Source organism: Mus caroli, unplaced genomic scaffold, assembly GCF_978045245.1.
Source record: "Mus caroli unplaced genomic scaffold, Mus_caroli_1 scaffold_1, whole genome shotgun sequence".
Taxonomy (NCBI): Eukaryota; Metazoa; Chordata; class Mammalia; order Rodentia; family Muridae; genus Mus; species Mus caroli.
Genome location: NW_028227256.1, coordinates 186,709,274 through 186,734,127, shown reverse-complemented (window position 1 = coordinate 186,734,127; position 24,854 = coordinate 186,709,274). Strand labels below are relative to the sequence as shown.

At 44.9% G+C, this 24,854-nt stretch overlaps 1 protein-coding gene across 1 annotated transcript in view; it reads right to left on the bottom strand.

Annotated features, from left to right (window-relative positions):
* The window catches only part of Ush2a (usherin), a 680,823-nt gene that overhangs the window by 45,532 nt on the left and 610,437 nt on the right, over positions 1-24,854 (bottom strand). Inside the window, exons 61-62 of the mRNA XM_085835345.1 lie at positions 8,025-8,252; positions 2,466-3,982 (exon numbers count right to left, since the gene is read on the bottom strand). Coding sequence (XP_085691471.1) covers positions 2,466-3,982; positions 8,025-8,252 — 1,745 coding nt within the window. The remainder of the gene's footprint in view (positions 1-2,465; positions 3,983-8,024; positions 8,253-24,854) is intronic.

Here is a 24,854-nt window from a genome sequence, read left to right as displayed (position 1 = left end):
TACCCTTCCCCTGTTAAGCTGGGTTTGACTCACAGCAGCTCGAACTATACCTATAGCAGACTTCTTTCATTCTCTTCACCCGCACTTCCTGTCTCTCTTGTCTTATCTCTCCTGTCTTCCCTGTCTCTACTGGGCTGGCATTGCCAGTGGATTAAGGAGCATCTCCACCACTGTGTATGTGCATGGTAGGTCAGATTGCCAAACAAAGCCGATTCTCTACACAGGGAAGGAATTTCTGGATTAACTGTGGGTAGTGTTAAAGTCCTAGGTCAAGTGAGAGTCATGACTCACTTGGTGGAATGCTGGCCTAGAATGAGAGAAAGTCTAGCCCTGGCTCAGAGCAGAGTTGGGCAAGCCTGTGATCCCTGCATGGAAGAAGTGGAGGAAGGAGGGCCAGAAGTTCAAGGCCAGCCCAGGTGACGTGAGACCCTGTCTTAAACAAACAAACAAAACCTGCCTGCGGTGGCACAAGCTTGTAATTCTAGCACTTGAAAGCAGGAGGATCAGGAATTTTAAATCATCCTTAGTGATGCAATGCGTTCTATATAGTGAGCTACATGACACTCTCTCTTAAAAGCAACAGCAAGGGCTGTAGCAGCAGCAGCGGCAGTGGCAGCGGCAGCAGCAGCAACAACAATAACAACATCAAACAAAGTCCTGGGTCACTTTCTTTCCTGTTCTAGAAGATTGTCAAACTGTTTCCTACTGACCAGCTGGGGTGCATGAAGATGGACATACTAATTTTCATTGTATCTAGTCAATATTAATATGATTTAAACCCCACAGAAACAAAAAGGACAGGAAATCAACTGATACAGCTCTGACACTTTGTTATAGTTGCCCAGTTTCATAACGCCAGCTGAGAGAGGACTCCACTTCTCTGTGGATCCCTGCGTGTCCTTCCGTGGAGTCCCAGGCCAGTCTTTGTGTGCTTTTATTTTCTCCAGAAAGGGTATTACTTTGACATCTGGGAAGCCATTTTCTCTAGAAATCCTTTTAGATATCAGGGCTCCAAGAGGGGTAAGATAGAAATGATTTTGATACTTGTGTTGTGGTCACATAGAGAGGAGACTCTGAGAAAATGCAGCGCTCCTCACCAATGTGGGCTTTTTAAATGTCCTGAGATAAAAGCCAACTCACATAGCATGTAGATTAGCTGTGGAGAATACCTGAAGAGCTTTTAATTACTGTTTAATATTTAATATGATGCTAAATAATTGCCCTGAGTAGATGCATAAGACCATGAATGCTTCATTCAAACAGCACTATACACCAGAGATAATCGTGGCGGTGTCTAATCTACACACCAGGACATCATAATTATAGCTCAGTTTTACCTGTGGTGGCTGGATAGCAATGCCTTTGCAGACTTCAAAATAATTTTTTTAAAAGTGAGTCTACTGATTTTTCTAAATTTTATACAAAAAATGTCTTTTATTCCTCTCTTCTGTGGGATGTCAGGTACCTGAGATGGGGTGAGGGGAAATGCTCAGAGGTTCTGAGGCTTCGGAAACAGTGTTGGTGTAGAATGCCTCAATGCATGTCACAGAAGTCAGACAGGATCTAGGACAGCACAGACTAGCAAAATGCTGCCATCTGAGCGTGCATGAGTTCAAGACTGAGGGAAGCCTTCAGAGGATACAGCACTTAAGACTCCATTATCCCAGGAAGGGGGGCTACAAATTCTGGTTGATGCATTTTAGTAGTGTGTATGAATCTATATGTGTGTGTGAGTGATTGTATATATGTTTATGTTTGTGTATGTATGAATACATGTGAGTGTATGTGTGTGTGTATATGTATGCCTATGTGTGTGAGTGTGTGTGATTGTGTGTCTGTGTGTATATGTGTGCATGAATATGTGTGTGTATGTATGTATGTGTGTGTGTATGAATGTGTGTGTTATATGTGTGTGTGTATTTGGAAGCTAGAAAGTGGCCTGAGGCTATCAGTCACTCTCCACATTATTTTTGGAGAACAGGGTCTCTCCCTGAATCTGCAGGTCACTGACTCAACCAGTCTGTAGCTGGCTGGTAACCTGGTGGTCTTGATTCTACCCATTATGTGCCCACCAACTGAAGCTATAGGACCAAACCCATCTGTTTCTGTGTGTGCTAGGGATCTAAATCAGGTCATCATATTCGGGTGTCAAGCACTTAACCCACCGGGCCATCTCTCTAGCCCTCCTTTCAGCTTAATAACTGCTCATGGCTTGTGACTCAGGTAGGAGATCGGCCCCATGTCTTCAGGATCGACTCTAGGTGGCAAACTGCCAACATTTCTGGGAAAGTGGAATCAAAACATCATCACCTGTAAGAGATCTATTCTTCAGAGGCTGAGAAAGCAAGCTGTAGTTAAATGAGGATGGGAGGAGATGGCCTCATGCATCTTGCCTTGCATTGGCACTGATGGTACAACAGAAAAGACAATGACTTGCTTCTAGAAACCCCAGCTTAGCTGCGTACCTATGAAATGGCTTCAGGTGCTTTATCGCAAGTGACCGTGTGCCAAAAGAACTGTGTGTTGTGTTAATGGACACGGTTCTGGTTTTTCCTTCAAACAGCTCACGGACGAAGAGAGTGTAGTTGATGATCTTGCCGTTTGTCCTCACCGGAGGGTCCCAATCCGCTAAGAGCTCAAGAGCATCCCCCGAATGCAGCTTTGGGGGCTGTAAACCTGAGGGGGCTGAGGGGTTGGTTTGACCCTTGACAAGTGGGCTCAAGACACTGCCCTGGCTGTTAGTGGCAGTCACCGAGTAGCTGTATTCAACACCAGGAGCAAGGGTAAAATCATGGTAGTGAGTTTCCAGACCTACATACACAATAGCTCCATCTCTCTGAAGCTCATAACTTCTGATCTGGCCATGTGGGTTTCTTGGAGGTGTCCATGTAATTTCTATTGATTCTGGGCCTGTGATGTGCAGTGTTGGTGGGTCCATGTTCTCTGGTGGAGCCTCCTTTGTCCAGGCGGATGTGGTCCTACTAGCAGTGCACCCTCCACTTGTGCAGGCCACAAGGGAGATATTATACTGAGTGGAAGGCTGCAGGTTAGAGAGTAGAAAGGACAGACCCTGCCCAGCCAGGTGCTCCTCACCATCACACTGAAGCAAATATTTAACAATCTTTCCATTTGGGATTGATGGCGGGGACCAAGACACGTTCATCTGGTGGGCACTGATGACCCAAAGAACTGGAGGGCTGACTCCTGATGGAGGTGCCTCAGGAGTGGTGATGTTGGTGGGTTCACTGGTACAGCAACCACCACCTGTGCAGGCCAGGATTGCATAACTGTACGTTGAGAAGGGAAGCAGCTGGCTGTCCATGTAGCTGAAGGTGCTGGCATTGAAATTGACAGCAGGAAACACTCCATTTCTTTGAAGTCTGTAGGACTGGATGACGCCGTTAGAGTGTTGGGGTGGAAGCCAGGAAATCAGCAGTTGGAGGGGACTCATAGACACATAGGATATCTCTGGTGGAGAGAGGCCATCTGGGGGTGCTTGCAATGTTCTCACCACATTCCAAGAGCTACAGGTGTGCCCTGCAGAATTCCAAGCGCAGATTCTATAAGCATACTTCCTCCACGGCTGCAGACCTGTGTCATTAAACACCCATGCATCCCCTTGCGTGTTGTATTCTGTGAAAACAGTGTTCCCGTCTGCCTGCCATGTTGTGTTCCCCCAGTCCTCTTCCTCCAAGCTTCTGCGGATCACTTCGTAATGAATTATCTTCCCATTGGGGCTAGCCGGCTGACACCAGTGCAGCCTTACATTGGTGGGCCCCACAGACTGGATGGTAGGAGCCATCTGAGTATCTGGAGGGGCTTCCTCTGTCCAGAGAGGCTGAGGCACCGAGTGAGCACAACCTGCTGTCGTGCAGGCCTCCAGGATCAAGGTATAGAGAGTGAAGGGGGCCAGGCGCCTGAAGAGAAACTGCCGACCCAGGCCAGAGTACTCCAGGAGCCCATCACTGAAGATGTTGTATGCCTGCAGGATGAAGAGAGGATGAGGAGGGGGATGTCAGTACTGTGAGGTCCTCGCAGCTGTTTAGTCTCTCTAAAACATCCACACACCTGCCTGATCCCAGTGGCCCTAACCCATTAGCTTTCAGGTGCTGACTTAGGTGCTGCCGGGATCCGCCATAGTTAACGTAAAGTCCACAGAAAACTTGGATAACATCTAAGCATTGGCCCAGACCTCAGGCTGTGAAATGCTATGACTCACAGGGCTCTCGAAAAGTTGGGATGGGAAGAACATTCAAGTCTCCTGTTTATGGATACCCCATGCCTCTGGTACGAAACCGAAGGTTAAGAAAGTGGGTGTGACTAGGCTACATGGGGTTTATATGAGCAAATCCACCTTCCCCCAAATGTTCTGTGAGATGGGGTTACACTGCTAGCCATCCTTACAGGACATGAGGGTAGAAAATGTGCATCTACGTGTGTGTGTGTGTGTGTGTGTGTGGTGTGTAGGCTTACATTGTGTTATACAAATATATACGTGTTTAGGCATATGTATGTATCAACATACATTTACATAGTTTTAATAATGATATGGGAGAGGGAGATGTTTTTGAAGCCACAGAAGAATTGATTGCTTATTTGGCAGAATTTGCCTTTTTGGTCTGGGCTAGCCCGTCTGTGCTCATCACGCCCAGAATCTTAACCTCGGCAACAATCATTTGTAATTACATGGAACTGACAAATACTATCTGGCTGGTTCATAACTCTCTATCAGCTAATTATTAAATGCTAACCCGATTCCCCCTCCCATCATTTGTGGTGCTCTCTTATTGTCCAAGGTAATTCTCTGATATCTCATCTTCTCCCTGCTTCCTGCCGGCGCGGCGCGCTTGCTGGTCTCTCCCTCGCAGTTGTTTGTTAACACCCCCGCCTACTCCGTTGGGATGCTCAAGTTAGGAAGGCTCACTCTCCTATTGCCTACTGTTACCCTTATGCTCCTGTCAGTCCTGAGTCTGATACTCCGGCTGTTCTCTGACCTACAGTATCTCTACATTCTGGTGAGAAGACATATTGGAACAGCCATTTTCTTAACCTTCAGTTTCGTCGTATTCAACAAAGTACACAGTTAATACTTTATTATAAAACAGTCTTTGTGGGAGATGATTTTGGTCCACCAAAGGCTATTTTAAATGTGCACAGGTATAACTAAAGTAGGCCAAACTGGTACTCAGAGGTTATACATACATTTAGAATACATTTTCAGTCCAATAATATTTTCAGCTAGCGATGGGTTTGTTTGGATGTATCCCAAGGCAAGCAGAAGAGTGTCTGTGGTCATCTTCACCAGGACTGAAGTATCTGTGTCCAATTAAAAGCCACCCATGCCACCACTCCCCCTCCCACATTACCTCCTCCATCCCCAGGGGGCCCCTCCCTCTCAGCCTAGCTCCATCAGTGTGTAGGCATGCTCCAGCATCTCATTGAATTTTATATAAAGCTCTCAGTTCCTCAATTTCTCGGCTGCTGTCCCACATCTCTGCTGTCCTTCCCACCTGAGTTTCTTCAATGAGTCTCCATCTTTCCTGGTCGCCATCTTTTCCACAAGCCGCCCCACGAGAGCATTCTCTAGCACAGCGTCTTACAAGGCTGTGGTAGCCTTGCTCTCCCCCAGTTCAGGTCCACATTTCTGTTCTCCTGTCTCTTATCTGAGCAACAACCGGCATCTTTTCCCCTCACTTCTGGGGTACCTTACTCACCCATCTTTCCCTCAACGTCCTTTCTCATTCCATTCTTCTCTGGCTACTCTTCCTCTTTATGATCCCCAAATTCCTTGTTATCCTAGTGTGTGACCCCAGGATATCCTCATCACCACCAACTACATTCTCTTCACAAAGATTCTGTCTGTTACCACTGTTTTAAACACGGCTGCCTGCTAACTAACTGCAGGTATACATCTCAGTGACAGCCTCTTGTGGAGGTCTGGACTTTGACCTCTGACTATCTACTCACCCCTCAAACCTGTTCTTCTTCCAACTTTCCCTTCAAAATTAGCTAACATCTTGAGATCAGAGGCCAGAAGCCAGTGTGAGGAGACACTGCCTCTCCTTCCTCAAGCCTCAGATCTGGCCGATAATCAAAAATCTCCTCTCTCTACACACATTTCCAATGCCCCCAAATTTCTCAACTTTACAATTTCCATCTGGATTTGGGCCATTTATTTGAATTCTCTGACAGGCTCTAAACTCTCCTAGACTCTCACGGGTCACAAGTGTGCAGTCGAGGTCAGACATGTGATCATGGTATTTCTTTGCTTCAAGGCTCTGGTAATATGTCACTGGACTCTCAGCAATCTCCCTGCTCCTGTCACAGCCTACAAGGTTGGGCCTGCCCTGCCTCTAGTTTCTCCTAGTGCCATCTTTACCTCCTTCCCAATGCTCCAGCCACACAAGCTTTCTTCTATTTTCTTGAGCACACCAAGGTCACTCCTGCCTCTGGGCCTTGCATTTGCTGTTCATTTTGTCTGGAACATTTTTTTTTTCTCCTATATCTTCACATGACTGCCTCTGTCTTGTCATTCAGGGCTCAGCTCAAATGTCAACTCAATTCAAATGATTATCCATTTTAAAATAGCCTGAGCAGGCATAATTACATGACTCTATTTAATTTTCTTTATAGCATCCATGGCTCCCTGAATCTCCCTTGCTTGTTTATTTACCAGCTTACTGTTTGGGCCTCTGTCCCTCTTTGACTCTACACTCTCTCCCCTGCATTTATTCATACCCATGTAAGGGCCTTGACAGCAGGGGCCTTTTCTGCCTTGTTCCCTCTTGAATAAGTGCACAGCACTTAGTAGAAGCTCAATAAATATTTGGTGAAATGCAGGTGAAGGAAAGGGGAGTCAATATTCCTTTTGTCAATCATGTGCTGGAGAAGCCATCGTGGGGAGGGAGAATAAACACAGGGAAGAGCTTTGATGGGGAGAGGGGGAAGCTCTGTGGCTGGGGAGGGCCTGAGAGCCAAGATTCAGGATTTAGGGTTGGGGATTTAGGTTTCTTGCCTTGGAGGAAGCCTTGTCAGATGTCTGCTGATAGAAGGTGGCTTGCCTCTTTTATTTGTCTCATTTATTGGCTGCAGGGCCTCCAGCTAAGCAGAGAGGCAGCCCAGGGCAGGCTCCAGAGGTTAGAGCTGGTTCTAGAGAACCCTGGGCTACAGAGACAGAGAATCCTGTCTCTTTCTTCTTAAAAGACTCTGAGTTGAAGTTTAGTCCTAACTTTTTCCTGTGAAATAGACCTTGGCCATTTTTACCATCTGGGGGGAAAGATAGGAACAGGCAGTGGCTACAGCAGCAGTGGCTGGGGATTCTGCCATCCTGACCCAGGAAAGGACCAGAGTGGGGAAGCCAGAGGAAAGAACTGATCCATCAACCTTGGGAATGATGTCAAAAAGATGAGGTAGGTCTACCCCACTTGGGTAAGGGCTCAGTGCTTCAAATGTGAGCTGTCCATGGAAATTCTGTCTCCTTTTTACCGCCAGGTTGGCGAGGTGACGCTTTACGTGTCACACTTTACCGACCGTTTCCTCAGGGCTATGTGTGGAAGTCAAGGGGTTAGCAGACAGGTTTGTCTTACTTAGTGAATCAGGCAGAGTGTGAATTAGGCAGGTCTTATGGAAACTCCTAAACGAAGGTGGCTCTGGGGGCATTAAGGCCAGGGTCACTTAGAGTTCAGAGCTTTGGGGACTCCTTGACTTCAAATCCCACCTCCTCTTTGGCAATATTGCCCAAAGCATCCACTTAACCTTTATGAGTCTCATGAAGTTTAGTGGGTCCCACCTAGTGAGGCTGATGTGTGGATTAGACGAGGTAATCTCCGCACACTGCTGGGCCCATGGCACCCCTCCCCAAGCTGTTCCTCACTGATCTAGGGTGAAGCGCCTGAAGGAGCCATCAAGGAGAATTAGCTCGGCTGTGAAGCTGGTTTTTCTCACAGTGACCTGATGGCATGTCAGGGTTCATCTATTTATGTGGAAGATGACCGGTGCGATCTCCCATGCAGGGTGGACTTTACCTTGATCACTCCATTGGTCTTCACTGGCTCTGACCACTGCAGCAGCAAAGCCCGGCCATTTTCTCTCTGCTCCACTGTGAAGTTCACCAGTCCGCTTGGGGCAGATTCTAAAGTCTTAATCAGGGTCCAGGGGCTCGACACCTTTCCTGCACTGTTTACAGCCACCACACCAATGTGGTATGTTGTGAATGGTTCCAAGCCAAAGAGATGGGCTTGATGACTCGTTCCCTGTAAGAAAGTTGGCAGGTTAGGAGTCCTTTAGAAGCTGATAGAAGGTTATTCTCTGAGCTGCATAGCCAAGTCAGGACCCATGGTGTCAACAACAGTAGCATAGCTGTACAGCAAACGTTCGACTCACACTGGGGGAAAGGTAGTATTTTGCTTGCACTTGTGAACATTTTGAATATACCAAGGAATGCAACCTGAAGGACAAACGACCCTTTCAGGGAGGCTGAGTCTCAGGTATTGTACATAGCAGGTGTTTACATTACAATTCGTAACAGTAGTAAAATGACAGTTTTACAAAGTAGCAATGCAAATAATTTTATGGTTGGGGATCATCGAGACATGAGGAACGACGGTAATCCAGGGTCGCAGCCACGGGAAGGTTGAGAACCATCGCCCTTGATGTCTGATTTCCGATGGAATTTCAGAGTTCATAACCTACAAATTGTGATGCCCAGGACGAGAACTCCACTTAGCTTCATGAAGATGCCCCAAGTTGCATGCCAGCGACTGCAGAGGAGTGTCACCAGGCTAACGGGAGGTTCTTGTGAGAGCTGCCAGGGACAATCCTAACCCTCAGTGCTGCTCTGCCTGCCAGCCTCCCCCACTTTCTGTGTTGGTGTGCATTTATATCTTACAAATTTGATAAGACAAACTCAAGAAAACAGCAACGAGAGCCATTGAACTATGAACATACAAATGCCCTTGGAGAAGCCTGCTATTAATGTAAATGGGAAGCAGTTCCCATTTGTTAGCAGCAGCGTAACTAAGACTGTGAGAAGAGCCCACAGTGATTGTTATCTAGGCTTTGAGAATTTTGCCTCTGTTGATCTAAAAGAAGAAAGGAATCACAGAATTACTTTTGTTTGTTTGTTTGTTTCTTGCTTGCAGAGAGACATTTAACATATTTTGCATAACTTAACAAGAGCTAAGACTCTTAACATTCTAGAGGCCCTGGGGTGCTCTTGCCAATCTGGGCTAGCTGGATATGTCTGTTTAAGGTAGGAATTATGCCTGCAGCAGGGGGATAACAACATATGCATGTGTAAACACACACACACACACACACATACGAGTTTTGAGAGAAGATACTTTCTATTGTGGATCATAACCACTGGGTATAAACAACCATGACTAAGTTTTGGCTGAGTGATACTATTTACATGTAGTGATACATGGGGTCAGCGTGCGTTATTTGATGTTTAAATGTGACATTGATAGTTTATCAAGTGTTTCTTTTTCTGCATGGGTAAAGGTAGGGAGAAGGAGTTATTTCTCACAGTTGTTGGCCAAGAACTCAGGTGCATTTATGAGGAACATCTGGTCCTTACTTTGGAGACTTCCTGATGTTATTTTGAAACTGAAAAACATATACAACTAAAAGACTCTAGACATATTTTTGATACTTTCCTCCCATTCTTGATTTTGAGTTTCAACTGAGCAAGCGCTTTTGTTCTGTGAGAAACCTGAACAGAGAAAATACAATTTCCTTTATGGATCTGAGACTCATAAAGTCAATTTTCCTGTTTCAGTAAGTCCCATTATGATATTACACGCTAACCTCCTGAAATCTTTTAATATTTAAACATTTGCTAAGCGCCCAGACTATGAAACAAATTTTACAGAAATACTAATTTCTCTTTTTTAAAATATTAAAAGTTAGATCATGAATATTTAAAAACTTATTTCTCCACAACATTGGATTGGTCTTTTAGATAAATACAGCATCGAGCCGGGATGACCACAATGAATATTAAATCCGACAGCGCTTCCAGTCCTGATTACAAGCATCCTTTTCTGACAAATGATTTCTTTTCTCTGGAAATAGGGCAAACATGGGTAAGATTAATAATGCAAAAAAGAATAATTCTTTGTTCAGAAGATTCAGTAATAGATGCCAATAAAAGCAGAGGTCCCAAAGTGACCCAGAATCACCTCTAACAGATTACGGATAGGAGAGTAGACTTCTGGGCACACTTAGAGACGGTTTTTGTTGTAAGAAACTGGGAAACCACGTGGGCCGTAAAGCAAAAGCATATGTATGTTGTCAATAGTGGCACCTGCTCCGTTACAGTTTACTTCAGAGCAGAGACTTCTATTCAGCCCCTAGATGGCAATACTATCAAACACTTTCCGTAACATGAGTACTTAGTGATTAACAGCCGGCTGTTCTGTCTTCCAGCATTCTCCCGGCAACCAGTTTAAAAAAAAAAAAAATAACAGAACTGATTTCATTATAGATTCTTTTAATAAACATTTATGGCTCAGATCCTTGAAAGCGAAAGGATTCAAGATGCCCCTGCCGGAAAACCTCCACTGTCTAATGCAGAAACATGGCCTGTTTGTGTCTCAAGTACAAACCGTCGTGTACCTGGCACAGATGTTTCAAGGTGTGGTCCTGCAAAGGGTGATTTTAATAGTGTTGTTCTAATCTGGCCTATGCTTGCATATATATATATATATATATATATATATATATATATATATACACATACATACACACACACACACACACACACACATATATATATCACCTTTTCCTGGGGTAAAGGTTCTCTTGTTACTTTGTTATTTCTGAAGTGCCACCCCTCCCCCCACCCCTCCCACATACTCTTGGCTTTTCTCTTTCCTCCCGTGTTTTTCCGGTTCTGTGTTCTCCTCCTCTACCTCGAAACTTCTCTCCCTTTCCTCTTTGAATGTTTTCAACTTGGCTTTTTTTTTTTCTCTTCCCTTTTTAATTTTCACTACTTGGCTCTCTCCCACCTCATTCTCTTCGCCTGTGACTTTAATTATTTATCGGACTTTTGTTTTTGTTTGGTGCAGATTCTCATCTGTCCTGGGCTGGCTCTGGATTTGTTGTGTGACAGGGCATGACAGGCATGACCCCGAACTGTAAATTCTGTGTCCATCTCCCCAGGTTTGGGTGATGGGATGGCTGTGGTGCTCAGTTGGAACTGAGACTTCCTGTGTGCCAGATGAGCACCCAACCATTCGAGTGACGTCTGTCCTGCCCCTGTTGGTTCTTTTGAGCTATAAGTTTTGCACCACTTCCCTCTGGTTATCAGCTCATCTTCACTCCTCTTTGTCTTGGACCGCCTTGTCTATGCGGGTAGCCTTTCAACACGTTTTTATTCTAGGGGTATACCAGCCTTTGTTATGCACCAGATGAAGAATAACTCCATAAGATAAAGTGGGAAGAGATTTCTACTGGAACTAATCCTAATCGGTTCTCTCCATCTGATAGTTCCAATGAGATTCAGCCTCAGCCTCTTTCACTTTTTAAAAATTTATATGCAGACGTGTCAGCGCCGGGATACAAATCAGCGTATCGCTTATGAGGCATGAAGACGGGGCTCTACGGGATGCTCGTCCACTTGAGGGTCTGATGGCAATTCGAACTACATTTTAACCTCTCAACTCCGCTCCCGGGGACACGCGAGACTACTCGGAGTCTTCAGCAGCCTGACAGTTTTACACCATCTCCTCTGATTATTTTTGACGACTTGAAGTGCCCCAAAGGTGGCCAAGGGGTCAATAGGTTTATGTAGGTTGAAAATGATCAAAAATTACCATTGATCTGTAGCTGTCAATAAAAGGCTGCATGGGGATCGTCCCTGCGCAAATGTTTAAACTGCAGAAAGCTACCTAACTCAGTCACCTTTGAGTCTATTGATCTGATGATCCAGCAGTTTCCAGAGCTTTCCCTCTGGTCTTTGTGGAGCGTTTTCACTAAGCCCGTCTACCTCAGCCCTGAGGAAGCTTCTTCACACTGCTCCCGGTAATGAAGCCAATGTGGCGAGGCTCTGGGGCCACTCTGCCCATCAAGGGGTATTATGTGCGCTTACTACAGTTTGGAAAGGGTTAATCTTCATGGGGCACCACTCACTCCATCCCCAGTCAGTGAGATTTCTTGTGCCTCTGCCTTTGATTTGTTCTCCTTGGCTTTTTATCCTAAAATAGATCAGCTCTGGCTTACAAATTCTGACCAGCTTGGGGGAGGGGGTTCCTTTGGCCCCTCAGTTCTCACAAATGCAGAATTCTAGAAAACAAGTGACTTTGAAAGGGGTAGGGAGAGTGCTCTGTTGGAAGTGCTGCCAACACAAGGGCCTGAGTTTAGCTAGAGCACCACATAAGTCACTGTATACCACGGTGCTGGTCTAGTTCCAGTGCCGGGGAGGTGGAGATGGGAGGACACCGAGGCCTGTCTGTGCAGCCAGCCTAGCTGAATCCACTAATTCCAAGTTCCATGAAAGACTCTGACTATGAAAAGAAGGTGGAACGCAATCAAAGCAAGCACCCTGTGCTGAGCTCTGGCTTCCACATACATGATCACACAGGTATGCACATGAACACATGTGATGCATACAGTTACTGTATGGAAAGATAGCGCTTCAGACTAACCCATGTTAAAGCATGGTGACCTCATAGGTTCTTTCTCAGGCACGTATTTGCTTTCTCACTATGACAAAGGCAAGGAAAAGCTGTGGACGGGAGCTGGAGTATTAGGCCTGGAAGACAAGCAGAACATGAGAGGCCATTCGGCTCCCCTGACCAGGTTCTCGGTTACTATCTGGTGAAGCCATGGACGTAGAGGGAGCAGCTTCAGTCATCTGGGTGCCTTTCTATGCTCTGATGCTAACAAAGCGTTTTTCCAGATTTCTTAAACCCAGATAATCTGACTCTCGGGTGGGTCCTACAGGCTTTATTTTTTTTTTCTTTTCCTTTTGTATTTTCCATTTAGAAGAGTAACATTTGAGTTCCTCAAATGTTGATCAACATATTTGTATTTAGTATTCATCTGACACACTGAAATTAGTCTTAAGAAATGACACCTTATCTATCCATTACCAACTTCTCAGCCTTGGATAATTAAACCCATGGCAAACCAAGCTAAGACTTCCAAGACTCAACAGTGGTAACTTTATTAGAAAATATCTACTGATTTCACAAGTAGATGAACATCCCTGCGGCCTGCTCTGCTCATGGAGCTGGGTGATGGGAGGAGAAGATATTTATGATTGTCCACCCACATGCATGCAGAAATGTTGTCAATCAAAGATCAATTCACAATATAGGAAAGGAACATGAGATGCATCCTAGTCTCCTGGCCTCTGGGTCTGTGTGTGTGTGTGCGTGCCAGGTGTTATCACTGGGTAGTGAGATGGAGCAGCTGACATGGTCAGGGAAACATGCAGAATTGTCAGGCTTCAGTTGCATTCAGTTCTTTAAAATTACATTTAAAAAATTATTCTGTGTGTGTGTGTGTGTGTGTGCGTGTGCATGTGTGCATGCATGTGATGGTGACCATGGCAGGCTTTCCTGGACAACTCGTGAGAGTTGGTTCTCTCCTCCCACCATGTGAACCCTGAGGACCCAAGTCAGGTCTTCAGGCTCTGGAGAGCGTGTCTTTAAGCCTGGAGCCATCTTGTTGACCCCATATTCTTTTTACCATGTTGACCCTCTTGTGCATAAGAAACTTCCAGAAGGGGGATATGGATGTAAAGCACGGGGAATAGATTCTACTGGACTCTGAATAATCTGAGTTGGATGGAGCTGGTCCACGCTACAGAGACGGGTACAGTTCAGAACCTGGTTCTGCTGCCTGGGAGGGAAACACAGAGCGACATTTTTGAATTCAGAAGATCAGAGGTGAATCTTTGCAGGAGGCATAAATGGGGAGTGGTGTGGAATTCCGGACAGGAAAGAAGCAGAGTCTCATTAGAGGCCAGTGAGTGGTCAGTCGGGAGGGACGGTGGAGGTTAGCTGAGGAGGGTGGGTGGCAGAACTAGAGGGGGCTGTTAATGTCACCTGGAAGTGACATCAGAGCAAAAATATGTAAGAACTGATGGTATTCAAAGAGTTCTGCACTACAAGCTATGCCATAATGCACAGACCTGAGCATTCTGTTCAATAGTGCTGTGGACAGGCAATAATGCACAGACCTGAGCATACTGCCTAATAGTGCTGTGGACAGACGGGAATGTAACTCATTTACTCAATTGCTGCTTAGCTGGCAGGAAGAGACTACCATCACCTCAGGCAACCAAGAGCAATTTCCTGGGAGGAAGGCCTGAAAACCTTTACAACACCATGTCCGACAAAACATCTATTATTATTATTATTAGTAGTAGTAGTACTTTAGAAAAGAGGAGTTTCAGCTATGTTCCCATGTGATGACTCTATGTCCAGCAACCAAAGCATGTATATATGCTTTTACCATCTAGTTGTGGTGGAATAGCCTAGATTGTTTGGTTGGCTCTGGGAGTTTTTTCATAAGCCATGGCTTCTGGGAGCAGCCTTATCCACTCTTGCAGAGTACCTCAGCATAATGATCTAGTAAATAACCTATGTCTATGTACAGGAAAGCAACCCTAATGAGATCCAGTGACCTGTATATAAAGACATAGAAGTAGGAGGTGCCATCCTGGGAAGAAGGGGTCCAGAGGGAGTGGCAGGAGGTAAGAGGACAACAGGGGTGATTATGATCACAACACATTATATGCTTTATGTGCAACAGGCAAGCTGAAGAGGGAGTGGCCTGGCAAGTCATGTCCTCTGCTGCAAGAGTGGTATAAATGTCACGAGAGTAAGCCAACACCTGCCGTTTGTGTGTAAGTCCTGTTCCACGGGATGAACCCATACCTGCCACAATTGTTGGCATGAGAACCTGTAGTCACAGGTCACAGGCCCAAGCTACATGGACATAGGATGCAATGACTCTGTGCTTTACTGTCATAGCCATAGATTATGCTCTCTCAAGCCTGATTAAAGAAACTTCTGTTTGTAGTAGATGGTAGTTAACACAGAGACCTACAATGGGAAGAGACACATAGAACAAGAAACTAGAGGATGCTTATCTCTAAATGGAATATCTATCCTGCACTCTCTCCTTCCAAGGCTCAGGGACCATTGTGGAATAGAGGGTGGGAAGACTATGGGAACCAGAGGTGGAGAATAAACACAAAGGGACAATGTCTTCCAGACAGGACATACGAACTTACGGTGGTTACGACAGCAGGTGTGAGCCTTGTGCAGGCTCAAGCAGGACTGAATCCAAACATAGAGAGGAGACGTGAATATGATGTCTCACCCCTAGCTGAGGAGCTACAGGACAAAGAGGAGAGGCAGTTTCTTTAAGAAGATTGCCATTGGTACATTGACCACGCCCCAATGGAAAGCCACACATGGCTTAGTGCAGACTGGATCCGAGGAACGAGGGAAGAGAGGAGGATATAAAACTGGTGGGTAGGGAAGGGGGATGAATCTGGGAGGAGCCGGGGAAGGAGATACAGCCAAACTCACTGCATGAAGTTCTCAAAAACTAATAAAAGGAAAAAAAAAGAGAAAGAAACAGGAGAGGTTTTAAAAACCACCACCACCACCAACAACAATGTCTGGTGAGGTAGCTCAGTGGGGAAAGTGTTTGCTACAGCCTGGAGACCTGAAGTTCGATCTCTAGGAGGAAGAGAGCCTGTAGCGTCAGTGTACACCTGTAACCTCAGCTGGATGCTTCATCCAAAATGATGAGTTCTGGGTACAGTGAGAGACCCTTACTCAGAAAAATAAGGTGAAGCAGTAATTGAGGACACACAACTTCAAGCTCTGGCATCCACATGTGCCTGCACGGGCAAGCATGTGTACAGGCACAGAGACACAGAGACACACAGACACACAGACATGCAGACATACAGATGCACACACAAATACACACACACATACACATATATACATATACACATAGACAGACTCATTGACAGACACATAGACACACAGATGCACAGACACACGGATGTATAGGTGCACAGACACACAGATATATAGGTACACAGATACACACACACACACACACATGCACTGACAGACACACAGACAAACACACACACACACACATAGACACATGCAAATGTACAGACACATAGACAGACACACACAGATGCATAGACAGACACACACAAATGAATAAAGACAATGAGTTTTGAGAAGATAGAAAGTGAGTTGAGTTAAAACTGGGTTTTCTGCCTTCCTCTGAATGACACGCACCCCATCTAGTCCTTCCTGCAGTGTGCACATGTCAGTGTGGAGCTAGCCACATCCTTGCCCCAACATCTTGCACAGATCAAACACCTGCAAGTACCCAGAAAAGGTTAGAGCTACTGCTGGTAGCCGGGAAGCAAGATTAGTTCAGAGGCCACGCAAGAACCAATGTAGTCTCAGCTCTGATGCCCCCTATGCTTTAGAATTCAGGCACAAAGACCTAAAGAAGGATAACCCCAAAATTCCCTTCTCACGTGACTGTGATGTGTATTGTTCTCATCTTGTCTAGTCAAGGCCTCTTTGCCATAACTATTAGACATCCCTAACTTAAAACATTCGGCAGTTAGAGCTGTGTGTTCCTTAATGCCTTCATTTGGCTAATATCTACACAGAGAGAAGGGTGGCAAGGAAAGAGAGAGGACATTTCTTCTTTAAGTATATCATTCATTTCACAGTGAAAGGGGTCAGTAGAAGATGAAGATTCAAGTCACAGATATTTTCTGGAAAAATTGGCAATATTAATCAATAAAGCAAAAAGAAAAAACCACCACTAGAATCCTTGTAATATGTACAATGATGCCCCCATTACCATAAAAACACTGAGGGGGAAAAAGAATAGCTTGAGATAGCACATTTGTCAAAGGGGAAGATGAAAAAATTAAATTTGTGATAATTAAATTTTAAAGTGTCAAATCAGTCACACTAAATATTAAAGAACAGCACTTCTGATCTATCAAAATTAAAAATGTGCAGAGTCTGTGCCCAGCAATTCTACCCTGATGATCCATTCTGTGAAAAGCTAGGAGAACTATGATAACTTGCGTGTAAGAGAATCTTACCCAGTGTGTGGTATGTGTGCACTCTTAGACATCACCCATCCCCCTGTCCTGGGCCTCAGAGGAATCACAGGAAACAGGGGCAGGCTCATTCAGTTCTACACTACAATGAGGGAAAGAGAAGAGGGGAGGGAAAAGAAAAGAGGGAGACAAGGAAGAGAGGAATGGAGAAGGAGGAAGAGGAAGAGGAGGGGGAGGAGGAGGAAAGAGGAGGAGGAAAGAAGAGGAGGAGGAAAGAAGAGGAGGAAAGAAGAGGAGGAGGAAAGAAGAGGAGGAGGAGGAGGAGGCAGCCATTGCTTGGAGACTGCAGAAAATCCCAAAGTGAACTACTACTTAATGTCTGCCTTTAAAGAGGCAGTGAGGGGAAGAGCCTGTGAGATCACTGCTCTAACAGGGGGAGGTTGTGCTTAGAAAAGAACACAGCAGATTCCAGCCTCAAGAGGCATCCAGGATAATACATAGAGGCAAAAAGGAATTGCTTAATGCTCTAAGGTGGGGCCAGGCTTGGCTTTTAGCTGATGGGAAGAAGCCAGTGTGTGCAGAATTGATAAGATAGGGTCAAAGTGACACAGCCTGTCTCCAGGTTCTGGGGGAAAGCCAGGCAGTGGGACCTTCTCCTCAGGGCTTAAAGTGACCATCTGGGACCTTTGTGACCATAGGTGTACACGGGTTGTGAGTCTGCTCAGCTGGATTACAAAATACCATAGCTCCAGGTTGAAAACATCCCATGGTTGTCTTCCAGCAAAGGCTGGTTTTTAGTACTTCCGTTGAAGGAGTCTTGAGCCCCTTACTAGAAACAAATGCTTCCAAGTCAGATGACGGCTTTTCCATTTTGAGGAGTGGTGACTCTGCTGGGTTTTCTGTGGGGTTTCTCCAGTATCTGTAAGCTCAGTTCCATTTCCTCAGAGGAGACTCATTCCCTGCTTGGGGTGTTTGTGTTTTACATCACCCCTGTTTCTTTACCTGCCTACTATCTGCAGGCAGAAGCAGCTAAGGCTTTGTTCTGGAACATGTAAATGGTACCTAGATACACTAATTGCTTTTAGAGTGACTTCATGGTCAGGGTCAAGTAGACGGATCAAAATCGACTCTGTCTGTTTGCCAGTCTGAGGAATGCTGGGCCAGATCTGGTCACAAAGCAGAGAAGGTCCCGACTCCATCCCCTCAGCAGTAGCCCTGCACCCCTGCCCCTCGGTGCTGCTCAGCCTGCAGCCTGCCCTTCATCTCAGTGAACTCTCCAATAAAGTTCTGCATTTGCTCACAGTGCACTCTATTCAATGTCCTTTCAGGCTGAGGAATGCCTTACCAACGCAAAAGGAGTTTCTGGATGCTCCAGACAGTCACTTCCTTTGTTTCCTGCTTGTTTGGTTCTTCCTGCATCATCATGAGCAGTTTACTTGCCTTTCCTCCTGACTAGGTCTTGAGTCTTAGAGGACAGAGACTGACCGGGATACAGAATGTGCTGAGCACCATATGGGTGCTCAATAGATGTCTGCGAAATGCATAAATTATCTTTTATTTAAATACATTATCTTATTGGCAATATGCTGGCTATTTAGGAAAAAAAATATTGTGGCATTTATCTAATGGTTCTTAATCCAGGATTCCATATATATATATAATAAACTTGATAAAAAGAAAACAAAACAACTATTTTATGTATTCCTAAGGGTGTAGAATACTTCCAATTGAATGGAAAGGTAAAATTTAGAGGTTTTAATTTTGTATTTGTTGAGACTCTGACTTTAACCTTATATGGACCTACATATTGCTTTTGAAAAAATCACATACAGTGTGGCTTAATCTGGCTGATTATGTGTCTGAGACAGCTTTGATTTTAATGCCAATATCACCTTTTGGAAGACAGTTTAAACCAGTGTTTTTCAACCTGTGAGTCAAATGGCCCTTTCACAAGGGATGCCCAAGACTATTAGAAACCACAGATATTTACATTACAATTCACAGCAGTAGCAAAATTATAATTATGACGTAGCAACAACGTAGCTACAATGTGAAGAAGTGTATTAAATAAAGGGTGTAACGTTAGGCAGGCTGAGAACTGCTTTAAGTGGTGGTGATTGAATCCGGTGTGGGCAGTAGTAGCAGCAGTGTGGTACTGTCTGGCTGATACAGGATCAGCCGAAGGGACAGGGGTGTAATCGGCACAAGCAATGCTATGCAGGCACGGGAAATGGCAAGCACAGGACAACTGCTGCCTGCAGCATGAAAGGTAATTGTTGGAAGTCCATGGTTTCAAAGTTGGAGGGGGGTTGTCCTAAAAAAGCCAATGTGAGTTCCTGACTATCCTTTCCAAACAGAAAAGGGACAATTCTACTGACCCCACCCATGTATCCCACCCCACCCCACCCACCCCACCCACCCCACCCACCCCACCCACCCCACCTACCCCACCCACCCCACCCATTCAGCAGAGTGATCAGACTTGGTTGGGCCACACCCTTCAGAAGGTCACAGAGCTATAGTCAGCCAGGCTAAGAGGCAATCAAAGTATACTGTCACCTGATCAGAATATGACAGCCCTGACACTGATCAAAACCACAAAGTGGTGACTGGCAAGGAGGGCCTCGGGTGTGAAGCTAACAGGCACAGCAGCTCTGAGAGATACAGCTGACCACTGTGAGCACTGACCAGTATGGCTGCTCTCAAAATCTCTTGCAGCCTAAGTTCTTTACACTCTGAACTCTTTCCTTATGAAGTCTCTTGTCTTAAAGAGTTAAAACACAAAGTACTTTCCAAATCATATAGATATGGAGAGAGACAGAGAGAGAGAGAGAGAGAGAGACAGAGACAGAGACAGAGACAGAGACAGAGACAGAGACAGAGAGACAGACAGAGAGACAGACAGAGAGAGAGAGAAAGAGAGAGACAGACAGAAAGAGAGAGAGAGACAGAGAGAGAGAGAGAGAGAGAGAGACAGACAGACAGACAGACAGACAGACAGGGAGAGAGAGACACAGAGAGAGGATGAAATGGTAGTCGATACATATTGTTTATGTTCATTTTGTCAGGGGCAGCATCGGGATTTGATGGGAGACCCTTAGAGGAACTATGTTCATGACTGTGTAAGCATTTTGAGTGTGACTTCATACCTCTTACTGTCCCCACTAATGTCACCAGACTTTGTAAAGCAAAGCTACTGGGGTGTCAAGAAAGGCCTCCTACTGCTGTGTGACGCAGGCTTGCCTATGTCTTTTTCCCTTTTGAGGAGTCGGGCTGCATAATAAATAAATAAAGACAAATAGAAGAGTTACTTTAGATAAGGACTCTGGGCCTGGGTGATCACTCAGTCAGAGGAGTACATCGTAGGCCCGCACAAGAACCTGGGTTTAATTCCCTCAGATAAAACTCTGGGTGTGGTGGCAGATGCTTATGTTCCAGTCTTAGCAGAGATCCCACTGACCGTCTAGCTAGCCTGCTTGGTGAGCTACAGGTCGATGAAAGATGCAGTCTCAAAAATGAGGTGGATGACACCTGAGATATGACAGCTACGGTTATTCTCTGGCCTTCTCATCGTGCACATACACAAACACACGTGAACACCCATGAAACCAACAGCAGCCCAGACAGTTTGGCAATGAATCATGGGAAACAGACATAGAAGACAAATGTGACAGTTGAGATTGACAGGATTGCTGTGAAATGGCAAGTGAGAACGTCCAGAAATCTCACAAACCAGGCTCCAAAGGGTTAACTGGCTATCAACCATTAGCCCTGGGTGGCTGGGCAGACTTTAATGGCACACATCAGCAGTTGTGGCATGGAGATATTGAGCTGTTGCTTGAAAAATATTTTAATATAATAGGATTTAAATTTTCCCCCTTTCTTTGGATTTTTCAGTTAATATTGGAATTAAATTAAAGCATTAAGTCAACCAGCTTAGCGGAAAGCAAATGATGTCAGGTTTAGCACTGGAAGCTTTGTTATAGCATATCTATTGACTCAAGCTTATTAACTTGTAAAGCCTCTAGTTTTAGATTATGGTCTATTGATTATCTGCTTTTATTTGCGTTTTAAATGAATAAACAAAAAGGAATGATCAGGGATTATTCGTTATACCTTAAGAGAAAATGTACTTAAGCTAAGCATACTTAATTAAAAATAAAAACAACTGACATTTGTTTTGACAACTTACTGTGGTTTTTACTTTCATACAGACAGATCCAAAATGGTTATCAATTTATACATTTTTTTTGCTCGACATTTTTTACAAATAGGAAAAACATCTCACTAAAGACAGAAAGCACATGCTATGAATTTGGTATATTGGGTGCATAAGCCATTGTTCTAGAATCTATGATTTTTTAAACATTTTTTTTTTTACCTTTTCAAACATATAAAAATTAATTCCTGTTTTATAAGAAAGGGTAAAGTTCCCTTGAAGTCCTGTGACTGACATAGTGGGTGGGGCAGGAGGCAACATTGAAGTTCTCGACCCTTAATCTAAACAAGAGTCAGTTAAGACAACCCTGAGCTCAGGTCTTGGCTTTATCTCTCTGCCCAGTTTCCTGGGGCACAGCATCTCATTGCTCTGAGTCTGTGAGGAGTGAGCATGCTGAGAATGCCCTGCACACCTCTGTCACTGGGGAACAGTGTTTGCCCTGTGACCTTCCTCCTGGGACCCAAGGAGTCCTGGGGCTCTGATGACTCAGAAGAGCAGCTGTTTAACTTGGCTTTATGCTTTATCCAAAGAAAGGTACTGCCATCGTGTCAGGATCCAGAGGCTTCTGAAGCCTCAGCTGAAGATTTTATTCATAACTATCCCCCACTCCCACCCCCGCAGAGTACCAAGCACCTAAGGGAGATGGGAAGGAACAGGAAATGCCCATGTCTTAGACCCTCGTTTTGTAGGAATGATGTTCTGAAAACCCAATAGGCAAATACCTGGAAACTAAGCACAGAAGGTGTATGTAGGAAAACTCCCAAAGCATGGCACAACACAGTGGGCTCTAAATGTCAACGTGCAGGGAATGTACTGGACCTAGGATTGGATGTATTCCATCTATGAATGCTGTATGGGCCTAAGGTGGCTATGAATGAGACCCAATGTGTTTCCAGGTGTAAGTATCATGTCACTGTCTCAGGCTGATTAATTCCATTTAAATTCTCTGCTGAGCTTAAAGCCTAGCATGAAAAAAACAAAAAAACAAAACAAAACAAAAAAAACCCACTGCAAATCTAAGTGTCCCCTCCCGCCGGAATGTGCTGCTCCTGCCCAAGTTACTTGTAAAGGGTTCTTGCTGAGAGGGATGCAGGGGCGCTGGGTGCACAGGGATTGGTCCCCCACCCCGCGGAAGCAATGTTCAGTTATCATGGCTACCTCTACAACTGTGTGAACACATCATTTTTGTGGGCGACAAGGACGGATGGAGAGGAGCTGGAAAATGGAAGAATTTCCCTTGTCTTGTATCTCTCGTTGATAACCAAGCAGACTACAGAGCATGAAGGATGAGGGTTACCCAATTCAAACCAGAGCACGTAGCCACCATCTGGGCATTTTAAAAGTAGGACACATGAAATGCTCAGATGTATCCCCCAACAGGGTGCAATAACACAGCAGTAAAAAGAAAATGGCCGAGAAGCATGCTCCCAGGCCATCGTTCTCGGAGTGGGGGAGGATTTCCTGGAACATCACGGTCAAGATATTTGGTGCACAGAAGTTTCTGATATCTGATGTGTATGGAATAGAGACATGCTCTGTGGAGAACATTCTTCAACCAAAAAGAGTCTAAGCTTTCTAGATGGTTGAGGTGTGTGCTCAAAAATGGATTCTTTCGACCTTATGCACTAATGCAGACAGGTTCTTCGAGGGTGATTGGCTGCTGGGGTCAGGACAGGCTTTCCAATGCCGAACTTGACATTCACGTGGCATTTAGCCATTTCCTTCAAGACCCTTAATTCCCCGGATGAAGATTACTAAATGATTTCAAAGTTTGGAAATTTAAGATTCTTAAAACTATCTTTTTGTAAAGAATCTTGTAGAACTGCCTATTCCCTGGTTGCTTTATCAAGTATAAAAAAAACCCCAAACCTTTCTTTTCATGCTCATTTTGGAGTACAGAGATGGGGGAGAAAGGAATGGAGGGAGAAGGAAGGGGAAGAGAAAGGGAATTTGTCTTTATAGGACCTGATGGCAGATACAAACTGTGTTTTCTTCTGGCCACAAGTTGAGGCTATATGGATTAATACGCTTAATCTATAAATTAGTTTGGACTATAAAATCCCTTCTAAATCCTTTCATATTTGGGAGTATGAGCATCTTCAAGATAAAGTAACTTCTCAGGCCTCTCTCCCATGAACGAGGAGAGAGGGTCTGTTGGAGGTAACGGAGAAAGCATCTCTCCCATGAACGAGGAGAGAGGGTCTGTTGGAGGTAACAGAGAAAGCATCTCTCCCATGAACGAGGAGAGAGGGTCTGTTGGAGGTAACGGAGAAAGCATCTCTTGGGGCAAGCCTGTCAGAACCAGAGTGACAACCTCCAAAGAGACCAGGCTGTCTGAAGAAAGGGTGTGCTCAGGAAATGCAGAGTGGGTGGACCTTAGGGAGGTCATTTGTGCTAACTCCCACCCCCAAACTTCCATGCCTTTCAATGTAAATATTCTTGCCTCTTTTGAAATTATGGTATCATTTGAACTTCAAATCCCTCAAAGATCTTTTTTTCTTCTTGTTTTGTTTTCTTTCTCTTTCTTTTCTTCCTTCCTCCCTCCCTTCCTTCTTCCCTTCCTTTCTTCCTCCCTAACTCCTTCCCTCCCTCCCTCCCTCCCTTTCTTCCTTGTGTCCTTCTCTTTCTTCTTCTCTCCTTCTTTCCTTGCTTGCTTCTTTTCTTTCTTTTTCGTCTCTCCTCATGTTTTGTTTGGTTGGGTTTTTTTTGGATTTTCTTTTGTTTTAATTTTACTCCTTGCTAGGCATGACTGGAAGCCAGTCTAACTGTTCTATGTATCTGCCTATCTTGGAATAAAAATGTAGCACACACTGTTAATTGGACACCTGGGGTTCAAAGAGGGGAAATGTCGAGTTGCTGTCTGAACACTGTGTGCTGACAATACAGTGACCACACTCTACTTCACAGGATTTAAAAGCCAGCCTCCTCAACCCCTTCACACCTCCCTCCCTCGCTTCGCTCTTGACCGTCTGTGAGACTAATATAATTTTTTAAGTGATTTATTTCCAACAGATGTGATCCTCTGCACAATGTCCCCTAACAATTTTAATTTCTGAATATAATAAGCATCCATTCCACTAATAAATAATTATCACTCTGCTAAGGACAAATGCCAAGGCTTACAGCATGATGGCCAGGTCGCCCAGTGCTGAAAGGACAAGGTGAGTCTCCTGAGGCTCCTACTATGTTGAAGCCAAAAGTGCTAATTACAGCATTTCTAAAACATGATAGGCCACGAAGGAAGAGAATTAGCCACAGTTTAATACACACAGTGATTTAGAAAGCTACTTTCATCCATCCATTTACTTATTTGTTTGTGTGTATGTGTGTATTCATGGTGTGTGTGTATGTGTGTGTGTGTATGTGTGTGTGTGTGTATTCATGTTGTGTGTGCTCATGTGCCTGTGCATATGGAGGCTAGAAGTAAACTTTGGGTGGTGCTCCTCAGAACCACCTCAGAACCAACATCCCTCAGCATCCAGGGATGCTGCTAGAATCTCCAGGGCAAATACTGGGTTCAGGTCTTCAGTACTTTTGAAGGACTTGTGCTCTTTG